The following is a 17807-nucleotide window of genomic DNA, read 5'->3' on the forward strand; positions in this document are numbered from 1 at the left end:
GCAAAAATCTTAGCAACAAAACATGTTGTCTGATTATTATTGCTGGTTAAAAATAGTCTAGGTAGGATGTGCACGAAGATCTGCTGCATTTAGAAACAGAGATAATAATCTACCACAGTTTTAAATATCTACAAAAAAATAAACATAGCACTGTACACATTCGCTGCAAAAAACTTGTCTGGTCTCTAGAGTGTAGTCCAGTCTCTGGTGTGGGAGTATGTGACAGTTTTCAGTGTCTGGATGAATTAATGGTTACATGGAATAAGAGAAACTTTTGTGAAGAATCTATATACTTGCACAAAAAGTACTGTAGTGTACATGGTACTATTATATATACCTTGGTACTTGATGATTATCATATGATGGTATTCACAGGGTACTCTAATGTGATTAAAAGAATACCATGGTACTATCATGGTATATATCCAAAACAAACTTTATATTGCTATGGTACATTAATTTTGTAAATATATTCAGGGCTTTATATTAACACCTGCCTGCCCGCCAAATGCAGGTAGATTTCAGCTGTGGCGGGTAAGGCAGCCACTAGCCACTAGCCACTTTGACGGGTTGAATATAATTTCAGCCTACAGCCAACTGAAATGCCAAGACCGTTGTATCACAAATAACTTGCAGTTAGTGAAGGCGGGTAGGCGGAATTTCGCTGAATGACACACAACAGAAGCGCTCTCTCGCGTGTGCTCTCTCTGTCGCACGCGCGATCAGTTCTCCTTGCGCCTGAATAGTCAAATATACGCGCACACAGATGTCAAAATGTCCATCGTGTGGAGTATCTCGCATGAACACAGTCGAAATGGCTTAAGTGTGCGTAAACACACTTGGGTAATAACTGGATATGTGTCAGAATATTACGTCCATGCATTCAGCAGCCCAATTAAATACCTGTCTGTCATTAATGTTAATCAAACAACTACAGATGTTTAAAAAATTTATACATATTAAATAAACCTACTCTATCTGAAAAAATTGTTGTTTTTGTAATTCACTAATTTGCTTATTTGTTCTTTTATATAGCCAAACAAAAATAGCTCATATCAGATTACATTTCTCATATTAGCCTATACTCATATTGCCCACCTGCACATACCAGCTGATATACAATGTAATCTTGATTTGCGTGGTCAATCTGCATTTGAAAGTTTGAAAGGGTTTAAAATCTTCTAAATCAAGTAAAATGACTCACAATAAAGTAATTTAAGCATACCAAAGTCAACTTTAATCATATAAAATGTAATTTCCAAACAGCGAAATTGTCGCTAGTAACTTTGGAAAACCACTAGTCACAGTGGCTGGTGAGCAAAAAAGTTAATGTCAAGCCCTGAATATATTCCAATTATATTTTCTAGTAATCAGGTTTTAAGATTTTAAACTACATTCGCAAACCTTTTCTTATTTGCATACTTGGGTGGTTAGTACACTGTAAAAAAAAATCAGTTCTCCAATTGAAAATTTTCTAGTGACCGATCACATCAAAATTTTTTAGTTGGCCAAATTGAATTTCTTGAAATTCTATTGAATTAAATTGCATCAATTCACAGAAATGCGATTTGGGCAACTCAAAAATTTAGATGTGATCGGTCACTAGAAAATTTTCAATTGGAGACCTGAATTTTTTTTACATTGTTAACTTGGCTATTGGATTGATTGGACAACAGTTTTAGATTGATATTTTTAGTTTTCATTTTAATTTTAGTTACATTTTTTGTGAAAATAATAGTTCAGACAGGACCACTTTGGCAAATAACATAAACACAGTTTATCTTTGGCGGTATGGTTCCTTTATGGGGCTATCCTTTATTAATAGAACATACGAGAGCTTTGCATTAACCCCCATGGAATCATCAGCTTGAGTGATATACAGATGATTTTAAGACACTTAAGTAAAGTCTTTAAGTGGAACAGTGGTAACTTGTCGTGCAGTGAATTCTGGGACGTGTAGCTCTTCTATGAGGATGAGTGTCTCTCAGCAGTGAGGTCCATGACAGCTAGGACTTGAAGAAAAGAGAAGAAAACGGCAGCCAGAAGGTGGACAGTAATATGCTGATACTTACAGTGGGGAGGGAGGGAGGTTTGCAAGCAGTTTAAGCGTACTTCCCGAGCAGAAATGCCACGGATATATATCCCCGGTCTAATAGGAGAATAGTAGTGATTGGAACGATTTGACAGCTGACCACGTCAGCTGACAGCAACACTATGCCTACGTGGCCTGCCTGAACTAACGCTGTGCTTGATTTTGAACATCTGTTGAAAAACAGAAAAGGAAAATACAGTGAAGCATTTGCCATCACAATGTGACATTTTTAGCTGTTTACCTCACATGTTGAAAGTGAAACCCTGCTACAGTAGTTCGGATGACAAATGTGAAGTTACTGAGGTTTAAACATGTGAAAATGCCATTGGTATTTTCGAGGGAGCCTACAGTCAAGACTTTGCATGTCATCTTTATCCTGATATCTGCTTTTGTGGAATTCTAATAATACAGTTTAATGAAATTGTCAAAAAGCCTCTCCAGTAAAGCTTTAAATGTCAGTGTGTCACTGATAGTGTTTAATCAAGCTGTCAGAATTATACTGATCTTGTTTTTTTCTTTCTCTGCAGGAATCTTTTAGACAGAGACACGTTCTCCAAATCTGATCCACGTGAGTACAGCCAACATTCTTTTCATTTTATACTCTTTCGCATTAATTAGCGACCCCCCCCTCGTTTTCTCTGTGATCTCCTGTCTTTCGCCGCTCATCAAACATCAGCGTGATTCTGATGAGTTCTTCTCATCTGCAAAGCTCTGCGTGTGTCCGACGAACCTGAATGTAACATGAACTCAATTCTCAACTCAAATGGCAGCAAGTTCTCATCTGTTGGAGTGGTAGACAGGGAGTGATAATTAATGAATAGTCCACCCAAAAATGAAAATTCAGCTCACCTTTACCACATTTTAAAGTGCACTATTATACTTTTTTCGAATATTACCCTTCATACAGTGTGTAATATTACTGTTTGTGAATGTAAAAAGGTCTACAAAAGTTTCAAAGATGAAAATGCACGACAAATAACACTATTGTCTCCTAAAAGAATTGATTCTGAACTGCCGAAACAAGTCGTCAGTAAGTACAGTCACACTTCCTGCTGAACCTACTTAGGTTTGTTACAAATTTGCATAATAGCAGCCTATGGTCTTCATTGTATGCCCTGACGTCTACTTTGACCCTAATACACTGTAGTTGTAGCTGAGACTGGAAGAGTTTGGTTAATGTTGTTCATGTCGAGAAGACGCTGTTGTCTGTGCTGCAAATCCACTTTGCTACAATTCCAAAGGATGAGACTCATGCTGGAATTCATATGGAAAAAAACTCATTACTGGCCTCATTACTGTTCGTATCACTGTGTATCAAGTGTTGAGGAAGATCCAGAGCAGAAATTCACATATGATAATGGCCGTTTGGTTTCTGACACGCACTGTAAGCGGTCGACCAATCACAACAGACTGGGCCGTATGACCAATTAGAGACAAGTAGACCAATCACAACAGATTGGGCCGTCTGACCAATCAGAGCAGAGTAGACCAATCACAACAGACTGGGTCATCTGACCAATCAGAACAGAGTAGACCAATCACGACAGACTTGGCCAACTGACCAATCAGAGCAGAGTAGACCAATCACAAAGACTGGGTCATCTGACCAATCAGAGCAGAGTAGACCAATCACAACAGACTGGGCCATCTGACCAATCAGAGCGAAGTAGACCAATCACAACAGACTGGGCCATCTGACCAATCAGAGCAAAGTAGACCAATCACAACAGACTGGGCCATTTGACCAATCAGAGCAGAATAGACCAATCACAACAGACTGGGCCGTCTGACCAATCAGAGAAAAGTAGACCAATCACAACAGACTGGGCCATTTGACCAATCAGAGCAGACTGAATTTAATTTCTGTTTTCCTAATACCATTTCAGAAGCACAATTGTCAAGTTCCTTCCCTATTTTCCGTTAATAATGTCTCTGATGTCAACCCTGAGCTGTTGCATTTTAAGGCATATTTGTATTGATACATTTCTAGATTGACAAGATTCAGTAAATAACAACAATTTTGTATCTGTTCGTCTCACAAAATTATCATATAGTTTCATATCTGGAATGTTCATTTGAGAAGTTCATAATGTTTTTGTTTAATTTCTGTAATTTTTGTATGTAAGCTGGCACTAATCTTTTATATTTTTATCCCTTTTTCAGTGTGCGTGTTGTACACTCAGGGTGTGGAGACCAAGCAGTGGAGAGAGGTGAAAACACACACACACACACACACACACGCACACACGCGCACACACACACACACACACACACACACACACACACACACACACACACACACACACACACACACACACACACACACACACACACACACACACACACACACACACACACACACACACACACACACACACACACACACACACACACACACACACACAAAAAAAACTGTTGTGTTCCATGTTTTATGGGGACTTTCCATATACATTAGGGCTGTCACGATATCAGATTTTTCACACCACTGTTATTGTGGCCAAAAAAAATCACGATATCGATATATCGCGATATCTATAGAACCTTGGGGGAGAAAGTTATCAAATGAATTGGTAACACTTTACAATAAGGTTGTATTAGTTCACATTAGTTAATGCATTAGTTAACGAACTAACCATGAACAACAGCTGTTCAGCATTAGTTAATCTTCTTTGTTAATGTAAGTTAATATAGAGCTGTTCATGGTTTGTTCATGTTAGTTCACAGTGCATTTTAGCAAGATTTTAATAATGCATTAGTAAATGTTGAAATTAACAAAGATTAATAAGTGCAGTTCATTATTAGTTCATGTTAACTAATGTTAATTAAAGAACCTTATTGTAAAGTGTTACCAATTAATTTTTACTTTGTTTATTTAGTTTTATTTTTTACCCAACAAACATAATTGGATAATGATAAACAGGGTAATACTCTGTTACTGATAAATTGTCTTTGAAGCTCCCTATGAAATAACAAGAGAGAAAATACTGTCAAGTTCAACAGTATGATGATGAATAAATATTAACATAAATGTTATTGGCCATGACTAGATTGCAAATACAAATACAAGAATAGACATTATTCATTAATTAAAAGAAACTATGAGACCGCGATCGTCGACTGGCTGACTGGTGACTCTGACGGCCGCGTTCCTTCAGTGCAGCTGCAAGAGTTATGGCCTTTTTACACCTGCTCACTTCATTCGTTTTCTCTGATCATATATCTATCATATTGTGAAGAGATCAGGAGTAAATGTCTTCCGAAATTCTTTCGAGGCGGATTTAAATCCGATCACTCAGATGATCCACCGCTCCCACCACGCGCTTCGTGCGAGTGCTGAGGGGGCACTAAGAAGATGCAAGAAAAGACGCAAACGGCCGCAACTGAAAGTAGCCCAAGGCTCAGAATCAGATGCTCAAAAACACAATAATCTCCATTATGAGACTAAATGCTCTTACCAGTGCTTAGGTCGCTCGTTTTCCTATTACGGCCTTTGATCTTGAAATGATCCGATAAATAAAATAGCCTAAACTCATATCTGTTGCTTTCGTTGTCGTGAACTGAATTTGCATAGCCTATAGAGTGGCAATTGAAGATTGGATTTATATTCATTTTGCGGAGAGATATAAGGTAAGACAATGCATGTTTTTATTTTTATAGTTTAGATTGTGTAGCCCGTTTCGTTTGCAGGCGGCGTTGCCTGCGAGCCTGCCGCAGCTTGTCAAAAATGCGTTTTTACTGTGGTGGTGAAGGGTGATAGTAAACAAACTTACATTGTGATATGCTTGAAGTTTTTTATATATATGGATTTTATTATAGGCAAGACAAGTCAAGTGTTGATTTGAGAGGATAAATTGATCAAACATGCGGTTAACTCACTGTCGGCCGCTGGCCGCTTGGTCATTAGGAAAAAAACTAAAACTTTAATTTAACTAACGAAAATTGCCCCAAATTTTTTTCTAAATTAACTTAATAAAGAAACAAAACGAAAAATAACAAATTTGACATTACAAACAAAGCTGAACTATTTTTATGGCTGCAACAGTGTGTAATAGAGAGGGAGGAAAAAAGACAGCTACAGTCAGACTCGGGACACCGGAGTATTTACGCGTCATGTTATCATACCAGTCCTGTTCATTTTAAATATTGTGGTTATCGCCAATACTGGTATATTGCCACACCCTAAATTAACACGATGTCGATATTTTGTGCTTTGAATATCACGGTTATCGTCAAAACCGGTATATTGCGACACCCCTAATATACATAATGATATTTATACTGTACAAGCTGTATATCCTAACTTCAAACCTACCCATCACACAAAACTTCATTTTTAAATTTTCAAAAAACATCCCTTGGTATTATTTATAAGCCGTTTTCCTCATGAGTACCAAAATAATTCCCCACAAGGACAAGGATTTCAGATATTGCCATCTTTGTGGGGACATTTTCTCCTCATAACATCGGGTTTACCAAGACACACACACACACACACCTTGACTGTTTCCATCTTGCATTGGTATGGTTTCATCTCTGGTGTTGTTGTCCAATCAGGCATGTCGGTTCTCCCTGTAGCAGCATGTGGTCAAGCGTGTGTCTGTTCTTTCTCTTCTGTACACCATCAAAACACCTCCAGCTTCTTATCAATAACAAGCAACACCCAGTTCAGCGCCTGCACTACAGCTCTTTTCTGTCTCGAACCTGCTGCACAGAGCAAGGGTTGTTTCTCCAACAGTGTTGTTATAACGATGAGTCAGTTTCCATACTTCCCAATTTGAGGTAATGAATCAGAAGAAGACTTTCCTGCTGGGTGGTGCTGATTAAGCTTTAGAGAGCTGGTAGACTTAATATCTTTACAAGTATGATAACTATTATCTTTAATAGCGTTAAAGATTTAAATAAGTAAGTGGTCTAAATGGTCATTCGCATCACATAGCCAACTCCGGATGTACAGTATACGACTTTTCTGATGTTGTAATCTTGCTCTGTAGTTCACCTGGTACAGCGCTTGGGTACGAGTCTCTTTAAACATGACTCGCTCAGCTCAATACTTGTAGAAGCAGCTAAAATGTCATGGTTGCTTTAGCAAATGTGTTTTTTTATCTCACGCTTGCTGTTGTTAAAGGGATAGTTCACCCAAAAATGAAATTTAGCCCATGATTTACTCACCCTCAAGCCATCCTAGGTGTATAAGACACTCTTCTTTCAGACGAACACAATCAGAGTTATATTAAAAGAGTCCGGGCTCTTCCAAGCTTTATAATGGCAGTGAATTGTTGCTACGTTTTTGAAGTCCATAAAAGTGCATCTATCCATCATATAATTGCCCCACACGGCTCTGGGGGGTTAATAAATGCCTTCTAAAGCGAAGCGATTCGCTTGTGTAAGAAAAATATCCATATTTAAAACTTTATAAAGTAAATTATCTAGCTTCCACCAGATCGCCTTCCGTATTCAACTTACGGAAAAAGTATAGTGCCTCTCTCAGTTTTTTTCGATCTGGCGGAAGCTACATATTTTACTTTATAAAGTTTGGATATTTTTCTTACACAAACGCATCACTTCGCTTCAGAAGGCCTTTATTAAGGCTGTCAATAGATTAATCGCGATTAATCACACACTTATCGGGAAATTCTGCATACACAATTGATCCTGTTAATTTTGTCATCATTTGCAATATCCGGCAAAGTAAACCACGAGAGATTGAAGGGGGATTCTCACAAAACTGTATTTTCTGCCAGCTTTTTTCAGCGTCTGTGCATAAATGCAATGTGCGATCAGTGCATCGAGAGCACACATACACAGTAGGGATGTGCAATTAATCGTATTTTGCCGCTGCCGCATTCCATCCATCGCTCTTTAATTTCCTTCACAGCGGTGCGCTTTCATTCCTCCCTTAGCAAATCTTAACATCCAAATCAGCCGAAAAAGAGAGTGATGTAAAATAAAGTCTACTGTTGCTAAACTGCAGGACGTGATTGATATTAAACAGTGTTATTAAAATCGCATTAAGCTGCGAAAGAGACGCTGTTCCCTAGGCGGCCGTCTGTGTGCACGCTCTAAGATGAAGTGAAACGTGTATTATCAAAGTATACTATGGGCTTCAGATACGTGCCTAAACTGTTAAAGGAACACTCCACATTTTCTAACTCCCCTGGAGTTAAACAGTTGAGTTTTACCGTTTTCTAATCCATTCAGCCGATCTTCGGGTCTGGCGGTAGCACTTTTAGCATAGCTTAGCATAGATCCTTGAATCTGATTAGACCGTTAGCATCTCGCTCAAAAATGACCAAAGACTTTCTATATTTTTCCTATTTAAAACTTGACTCTTCTGTAGTTGCATCGTATACTAAGACAGACGGAAAATGAAAAGATGCTACTAGGAACTATACTCTCATTCCTGCATAATAATCAAGGAACTTTGCTGCCGTACCATGGGTGCAGCAGCGCAATGATAATACGCAGTGCCTGAAAATAGTCCCCAGCACGCTCTCTGTGCTAGCACGTTGTCACGTTGGTTATGTTGACGGAAGTTAGCCTATTTTCAGGCGCTACGTAATATCATTGCGCCGCTGCACTCATGGTATGGCAGCAAAGTTCCTTGATCATTACACAGGAATGAGAGAATAGTTCCTAGCCATATCGGGCTAGAAAATCACAACTTATCATTTTCCGTCGGTCTTAGTACACGATGTAACTACAGAAGAGTCAAGTTTTAAATAGGAAAAATATTGAAACTCTTTGGTCATTTTTGAGCGAGATGCTAACGGTCTAATCCGATTAAATGATCTATGCTAAGCTATGCTAAAAGTCAGACCCGGAGATCGGCTGAATGGATTCGAAAACGGTAAATCTCAACTGTTTAACTCTAGGGGAGTTGGAAAATTAGCCTATTTTCAAAAAAAAATGTTCCTTTAAATAGCCTAATTAGTTTCTTTGTTGGTTTTTTATGTTTACTTGTCTTCTGTAACTGTTGAGGACTTTTTACTTACATTAATCAACCTAGTATTCGTTTTTGCAGAAGTATCGATAAATGTGAAATTTCAATGACATTTAAAAGTACTCGTATCATGAAATAAGACTGATCATATCACCCTCCAGTAATCATGTTAAATAAGCATAATTTTAATGTTGACCAAAGTTTTTTTGCCATAATCGAGCAGCCCTAATGCGCAGCTTGTTGCGCATCAATATAACAGACTCACGCGTGCTTACAGTCCGCATCCATCAAACCTTTACTAGCCAGACGTGGGTTTGCTTTGAAACATAGTCCGCATATCATCTGGACACTGGAATCAATAATTCTGCATGACATTACATTATTGATGCAATTTCATGTGCTTCAGTAATTTATTTCAATTAAATAATTTTAACATGTTAAGGAATTTCAATGAATCACATATTCCATAGAAGAAAGAAGAGCTTTCTTTCTTCTGTGGAACACAAAAGAAGATATTCTGAAGAATGTTCACGCCGTTCTTATGATAAAAGCATACGGACACTACAAACTTCATAAAAGCACCATAAAATTGGTCTATATGATTCATACGCCCCAAGTCTTCTGTAGTCATGCAATACATTTGTTAGCGAAAAGTCCAGGGCCCTAATTTATCAACGGTGCATATGCACAGATCTGTGCGTAGTGAGTGCGTAAGAACAGTTTCACGCAAAGTGTGGGATTTACCAACTTGTACTTATACGCAGAAATGTGTGTAAATATAAGCACACCTCTGAGCGTGCTTACACAGAGAATCTAGTGGTAGAATAGCGATAATACACATAAAAAGCATTTAAGAGTGTCACAGTATGCATTAAGCAAATCACATATGTCCTGTGTTCCCTTTAATTATAAAACACTCAATTTAATATACAGTATATATATATATTTTTTTTGTTTTTGTTTTTGTTTGTTGTTGTTGTCATTTTAAACACGATGTGTAATTGGTGTCAAACCCTATAAAAAACAGCTGTGACAAATGTTGGATGCAATTATTTCCTTGGCCCCAACCTACATCCAATTCCCTTACCGAAATACTCAAAAAGCCAAAATAAAATGGGGCTTTCATGCTATTGCCAGATTCCCAAACATATTTGGAGCCATAGATGGCACCCACATCGCCAGAAAAGCCCCATCAACCAGCAAATGTAATGATGTAAATAGAAAAGGGTTTCATTCTGTTAATGTGCAAATCATTTGTTATGCAAATTTGTTGTTGTTAAACGTCGTTGCGGGATACTGTTTGTGGAATTCCTCTTCTTTGCCATAATTGTGGTGAGGAAAAAACACAATCACATGATTTTTCAAGGGATGTGTTGTCACCTTATATGGTTCATTGGAGGCGTTTCCGAATGCTAATGACCGTGAACGAGCATGGTACTTACACTCATGTGGGATTTATCAACAATAATTGCTTGCTCATACGGATTTCCTTGTACTTAGAAACATTCTAAATTTCAGTCGTAGGACTTTTTCTACACACTGTTGATAAATGAGGGCTCAGGTCGTTAATCCCAAAAATATATGACAAATTTCATTAGTTATCACGTCTTTTAAAGAGCCAAATGTGCCTCTGTGGCTGCATGAATGATTTTTGAGAGCTGTAGTGGGAGTGACAGATTTTCAGTGAATTACTTTAATTTCAAATTTTCTGACTGATATGTAATACCTTATCATATGGGCTATTTTTTTGTATCATTTTGTGTTCCACGGAAGAAAGTACTGTAACCAGAACCTTAATGTAACCGCAACTGATAAATTATTTTTTTGCCTTCTGAATTTCATATCTGAAATGAAAAAACAAGCTCACACTTCTCAAAAAAAGAAGAAATTTCTCATCTAGTGGCAGGTGATTTTGCCTTGTCCCCTGATGTTACATTTAAAGCTGAGAGCTGGGGCAGCCTCATACACCTGCAGAATATTTGTAGAGTTTCGTGTAGGCGATGACAGCTCACCACAGCAATAAATCCTGGCACGCTTCGTTTCTCAGCTTCCTATTTTTATAAGCAGTCTGCTCATATTCAGTGTGAAGAACAGGAGAGACTGTCATTAACGAAGTCAAGTGATCTGAATGAAAGGTTATTATTTGTGATTTTTGGATTTTGTTTAGAAGCTTTCATTTCTTGCTTATGGAATGTTATGAGAATCACAGATCACTTTAGAATCGGATAAAACATGCAGGAATAACATGAAGGACATGATGAAGAAGTACTTTTTTAGTACTTTAGTAGAATTTAATCGATTCTTATTTTCACAAACCGATATCGATTCTTAAATCCCTATCCTCATTTCAGTTCATGAATGAATGTAACATTGTAGTGTGCCTCCCCTCCAATAAATCGCAATAAACTTTGTGCTTTGTTACTTTTGATATGAAACAAAGTCTCAGGGCCCTATTTTACCAATCTAAGCGCATGGTCTGAAGTGCACAGTGCACTTAGGGCGTGTCCGAATCCACTTTTGCTAGTTTAACGACGAAAAAAATGGCTGAAACATGGTCTGAAAGGGTTGTACCTAGTCTCTTAATGAGTCATGGGTGTGTTTTGGGCGTAACGTGCAATAAACCAATCAGAGTCTCATCTCCCATTCCCTTTAAAATCTTTAGATCGCAGTAGCGCCTCAGTTGAAGAGAAGTGGAAGCGCACCTGATCTGAGCATCTCCTCTTTAATACCAGTTACAATGTGAAACATGAATGAACATCTGAAGGTATGTTAAAAGATACACAACTGCGGAAAGACATCAATAAAACAGATAAACAATGTCACGTAACGTCACATTTACCTCAGAAAAACCATATTCAGTGACCATAAACTCATTAGTAATAGTCAGCTAGAAAAAATAACTCTAGAGAGGAGCATTTTGCTAAATATATGCACCATATTACATAGGCTATGTTAATGTTTTAATCAATATATAATGCATGTTTGAATTAATCAGTAAAGTTGACAGCCACCATTTAAATGTTTATATTTAAAAAAACGAACTGGAGTAGAAATATGATTATGTAATTGTAAAGTTTGTATTATAACCTCCTGGAGTGTAATTTAAGTGTTTATATACAAATCAGTTCATTTAAACCTTCAATATCATAGTAATATAGTACCAACTGACTCCCATGTATAGTTTACAGCATTAGGTGAGAGATTTTTATTTTCCTTGAGAAAATTTGCCATGTACTGTACCTGATATATATCCAAAATAAAGAATCTGAATTGAATCGTGAAATTCGTGTCAATACCCAGCCCTAGTACTATTGAAAAATACAAACATTTGAACAACAGGAGAGGATTAATGCGGATTCTGTTCACTGTCACTGTATCTCACACTATGTTACACAGAGACACTATACAGAACTGACAGCCATGGTCTCCTCAACTCATTTCTGTGAGGATCTTGACTGGTTTCCTGTACTGAGAAGGGGATTTGGGCCTTTTTATTATATAGGCTTCAGTGCTTTCATGACATCCTGTCCAGTGTCCATGCAATCCCTGCGCAAGAGCTCGCTTTCTGACAGAACCGTCACCTCGGGTTGTCAAGTTCTGGAAGAGAATTTACTGTTTTGTGAGTACAGTAGTGTGAGTGTCAATGATATTAGCTGTGGTAGCTATTGTAGGGTTTTTCCAGTGTAAAATACAGCATAAAATCCAGTGTAAATCAACATTTGATAGCTCTTTGTGATCTTTTGATATAAATACTAACCCTTTATTTTATTTTTTAATAAATGTATCTAGATAAAGACCCAGATGTGACAGATTTACATTGACATCAAGTATAGCGACTTAACACAGATTACAAAAGTAAAACAAATGCCCTTAAAGTCTTCATCTGATTTATGTTCTTTATAGGAACTAGGCATGGCTTGATTCCAATTTTTCATGTCTAATACCAATACCGAGACCGCAACCATGGAAATCTGCCTACACCTATGCCAAACCGATACTATACTGTTTTTTTTCTTGATCAGTTTATAATATCTATACATCATTTAACTACATATTTGTCAGCATCCTGCCTCTTGTTGTTTGTCTCCGGGCCTCTAGAGGTCCCCTGTGTTCCCCTCTGCCTTAGTTCTTCCTTGTGTGTCCTTGTTAACGTTATCCAGGTCACCTGTGCGCGATATTTTTTTTCCCAGGACGGTAGGGGAAGGTACCGCCTTTTTCGTCTATGATTGGCTAGAAGGGCTCTCCTCCGATTGGTTATTTGTGCGTGCCGTCAGATTTATATTCCAAGTTCACATGGTGTATCTAGTTGAGGCAAACACTATGGGTAAATCGACTGTACAGTAACTTTAAAGCCACACAGAAATGTGGTGGTTAAGGGCCACTGTGTCATGCCAATGTGCTGATTCATCCCATCTTCTATAGAAACAATCTCTTTACAAAACAAATAACATTTGTTAGCCATTTCAAGGTAAGGATTACACAATATTAGTGCATCAACATTAACTGTATGTTAAACATTACTGGGTGGGTCCTCAGAATTATTTTACTGGAGTAGATGCCAATTACATTAAGTACAAATATACCGCTTTACTTGGTAAACGTATAGGTCGGAAAGACAAAATTACGTAAATCGCCATATCATTGAGAGTGGTAGTAGTGTAGGGGTAAGACGCACGGCATCTAGTTTTGACACAAATCGACCCGCGGTTCGAGTCCGGCTTTCGCCGAAATCAATCTTCTCCGTTTTCCCATCACAAATCAAATCGGAAAGGCATTTATTTTCAATACAAATTAAGAAAATATTAGAAAAGTGGAAATAAAGCGTCTAATATGTGTTTAATAATAAGTGTTTATCGATTAGGGGTAGGTAAACAGACATGTGCTGAATGTTAGAGACGATAAAAGTGAGTGGGTCCAATATCATTGATCGTAAAAAGTGGGTGGGTCTTGTACCGCACCCACATACAATGGTTCTGACGCCCGTGTGTGTGTGTAGCCATGAAAGTTAAGTGTTGCTGGTGTCATATTTGTGCAAAGGAGAACTTGGAGAACATCATACCGGATCATCTTGAGGTTAGGATTAGGTATAAATCAACGGACAGGGAGAACAGCTCCAGTAATAAATGGTTTTGGCGCAGGTATTGAGAGGTTAGGAAACAGCTAAGACTAATCTAAACAGGCTATGAAATTGTGAACTTGAAATATTAATCTGAAGACACGCACATATAGCGGTTTTCTTAGTAGGCTATGTTGGATTGACTTCGTTTAACGACGATCAAAACAGACTAGCTGACAGCCTGCCATGAACGTGAGATATATAACCAATCGGAGGAGAGCCCTTCTAGCCAATCATAAACGAAAAAGGCGGTACCTTCCCCTACCATCCTGGGAAAAAAAATATCGCCACCTGTGCCTTGTTTGCCCTAGAGTATTTAGCTGTGTTTTTTTTCACTTGTTCCTCACTCAGTTTTTGAGTCTTGGCTAAGCGTGTCCTGCTGTGTCCCCACTGAGTCCTTCCAAGCTGTCTCAAGTAAAGTGTTCTTAGTTATTGGTGTTCTCTGTTTTTGTTTTTCTCGCCTCGTGGAGTTTTTTTATTTGAACCTCAGTCTGAGAAGAACTTTAGTTGGATTTTTTTGTGACTTGCAAAGTTCCTTTTTTTTTTATTAATAAACCTTCCTTGCCTGAAGTGTTGCCTGGAGTGTTTCGTTTGGGTCCAACATTCCCGACTCTGTGGCTAAGTGGTAGAGCTCTCACTCACCACATCAGAGACCGGAGTTCGAGCCCGGCTAGTGACAATATTACTTCATTATAAAGAGAAAAATTCGAGCACACACAATGAACGCGACATGCTGTTTGAAGATGACTGACAGCCGTAGTGGAGGGAAGAGTTTCTGTGAACTTAAATTTAACTTCCTAAAATAAAGAATTTAAAGGGTTAGTTCACCCAACAATGTAAATTCTGTCATTAATTCCTCACCCTCATGTCGTTCCAAACCCGTAAGACCTTCGTTCATCTTCGGAACACAAATGAAGATATTTTTTATGAAATCTGAGAGCTCTCTGACCCCTCCATAGACAGCTATTTAGTTAACACTTTCAAGGCCCAGAAAGGTAGTAAAAACATTGTAAAAAATGACTCCAGTGGTTCAACCTTAATTGTATGAAGCGACGAGAATACTTTATTCATCAATCTCTTCTAGTCTGTGTCAGACTCTTACGCTGTTGACGCAGTGTAAACAGTGCAGTGTTTCCTAGTTCTACGGCAGAACGACTCGTGCGCATGCGTCGTGGTGCTCCCATGAACAGCGTCGGCCAATGGTAAGCCGCCATTCTGGAATTGCTTCACTGTTTACATTGCATCAACAGTGTAATGCTGCGTTTACACCAAACGCGAATAGAGCGTCAAAATTGCGTCTACCGCGTCTAGTTGGACGCTTGAACATTTAGCTTCAAACGCTTGATTTATAAGCGCGTCCAATTCGCTGTGGACGCGCTTATAAATCGAGTGTTTGAAGCCAAATAGACGCGCATTCAAGGCGCTCCAGGAGAAATACAGTATGTCATAAAACACCACTTTTTCACCGCCTCCTCTTTTAATTTTCATTACAAATATATATTAAACATTAATAGCCACACAAATGTGGTCCAGGCAACTCCTACATTATCTTCACTGCATATTTAAATATCCAAAAAAAAAAAGCGCCCGCTGATCGACTGGATCTCACAACTACAAAAACGCACAATTTTTTTTTTTTTAATAGGCGCTCTATTTATAAATAAACCACTGATTTGAGCTTTAAACAACTACATTCTCACCTGAAAAAGTCTTAAAACGACATTTTGTGACACAATAGTTGTATTTTTAAATTATGCAGGTTTCATCACGTCACTTTACCACATGTGGGCAGCAAGCAGGCTCTTGATTGGTTAACGTGGCGCGAATTGATGCCAAAGTTCAAATTTTTCAACTCAGGCATCAGACGCGAATTCACTTCAAATGCGTGATTGCACAAAAAGCACCACTCTCGCGTATCGTGCAAGACGCTCAATTTGCGTTAAAATTGCGCCATTCGTGCGAACTGGACTCGCAAATGAGGCGGCATCGCGCCGCAGGACCTCCAGACGCGCCTTTTCATTGACTTAACATTGAAATCACTCGCGCCATTTTCGTTACATTTTCTGATCAGTTTCAGGGCTAGACATTAACGCTTGTCTTCTTGTAATGAACCCGACGGTGGTTGCGCTGTTTAGGCTCGCGCAGCCTCATGAGGAGAAATGGAAACAAATCAGCGCCGCTCACACAGAGAAACTCAGTCACATACTGCAGTAACGATTCAAAATGTGGAGTTTTTATATTTAAAACATATAATGCAGTTAAAAACATCAAACGACCATGAGTGCTGTTTTCCTGAATGCCATCATGACTGAAAATGTGCCACTGATTTCATATGACACTGACAGTTCCATAAACAATTAATTAACAAAAAGTTACTTACATTTTAGATGCAATATATTGACTGTTTCCGTTCTATTTCAGCAGCGAAAATAGTTCCTAACAAAGCAGCAACAGTGTGTTACCGAATGATTCAGTGTTCTGAATGAATCGGTTGAATCAAAGAATCAATGACCTGTTCATAAACGACTGCCTCTTTCCTGAACGAATCAGCCGTTTGAACGAATCGACTCAATGACTCACTCATTAAGACCTGCGGCCACCTACTGGCAGTTTAGTTTCATGTTAAAACGTTCTTTCCAACATTTCTTATGTGTATTCAAAAAAATATTTAAAACAATCTCATAACATCATTTAATTAAGTTGTAATTTTTCATTGTAAATTATTTAATTTGATTGGTAACAGCCCTATATTGTCTTATTCTAATTTAATGTATTGATACAATTTAAGAATATAAAAGAAAAGCTGAAGCATATCCTATATTTAATAAGATTAGGGGGAAAATGCCCTTTATAAAAGGTAAAAATATCATAAATATGCAGATTTAAATACATCAAAGCTGTTCACTGAACACTATAGTGAGAATATTGCTTCAGAATAATGATATTTAACTCTGCAGATCCCCCGATAACCAGAATTGTTAGTCAGAATGTAAACTGGGCCACAGATGGTAAGCACAATTACATTAACCCCCCCAAAAAATGCCTTTTTTTAATTATTAGAATAGACATTAAGAGAATAAATTGTTATGCAAGTACTTTTACTTTTAATACTTAAAGTACATTTAAAATCAGGTACTTTTTACTTTTTACTTAAGTAGGGTTGTCTTAGTGGTACTTCTACTTTTACTAAAGTAAATATATCTCTGGGTATTTATACTTTTACTTAAGTACCGAGATTCAGTACTTCCTCCACCACTGGTTAGACCCTACTTTGAAGTAGGTAATAATTTAGTCCCTGTAACTAAAATCATTCCCAGTTCCTGCGGTGTGAACATGGCAAAAAGTGGGTACTTCCGCCAATAGTTCTTGGAACTATGAAAATGTTCCTCCAGTGTGAAAGCCCCTTTAGTGTGCATTAAATAAGAAAACTGACCATTTTATTAACCGCTGCACAAGTGTAATTTACCAGCCTACTATAAATTTCTCATAATAACCATGTAAAATAACTTAAACTGTTCTAAATGTGATCACTGTGACCACCAAAAGAGCCCTTGGTGCTGACACACTGTCTTAAGCTCACTCTGGCTTGTGTGTGTAGTCTGTAGATATGACGGCACTGACCAATGCGGGTCACTGCCTTTCATTGGCAGGTGTGTGTG

At 38.1% G+C, this 17807-nt stretch overlaps 1 protein-coding gene across 3 annotated transcripts in view; it reads left to right on the top strand.

Annotated features, from left to right (window-relative positions):
- The window catches only part of cpne5b (copine Vb), a gene marked incomplete at its 3' end in the record, with an annotated part of 252325 nt that overhangs the window by 57986 nt on the left and 176532 nt on the right, over window positions 1-17807 (top strand). For all 3 annotated transcript variants that reach the window (XM_079843746.1, XM_079843747.1, XM_079843748.1), the window contains exons 2-3: window positions 2620-2660; window positions 4256-4302. In XM_079843746.1, coding sequence (XP_079699872.1) covers window positions 2620-2660; window positions 4256-4302 — 88 coding nt within the window. The remainder of the gene's footprint in view (window positions 1-2619; window positions 2661-4255; window positions 4303-17807) is intronic.

The sequence above is a fragment of the Gobio gobio genome, assembly GCF_949357685.1.
Source record: "Gobio gobio genome assembly, chromosome: 19".
NCBI lineage: Eukaryota > Metazoa > Chordata > Actinopteri > Cypriniformes > Gobionidae > Gobio > Gobio gobio.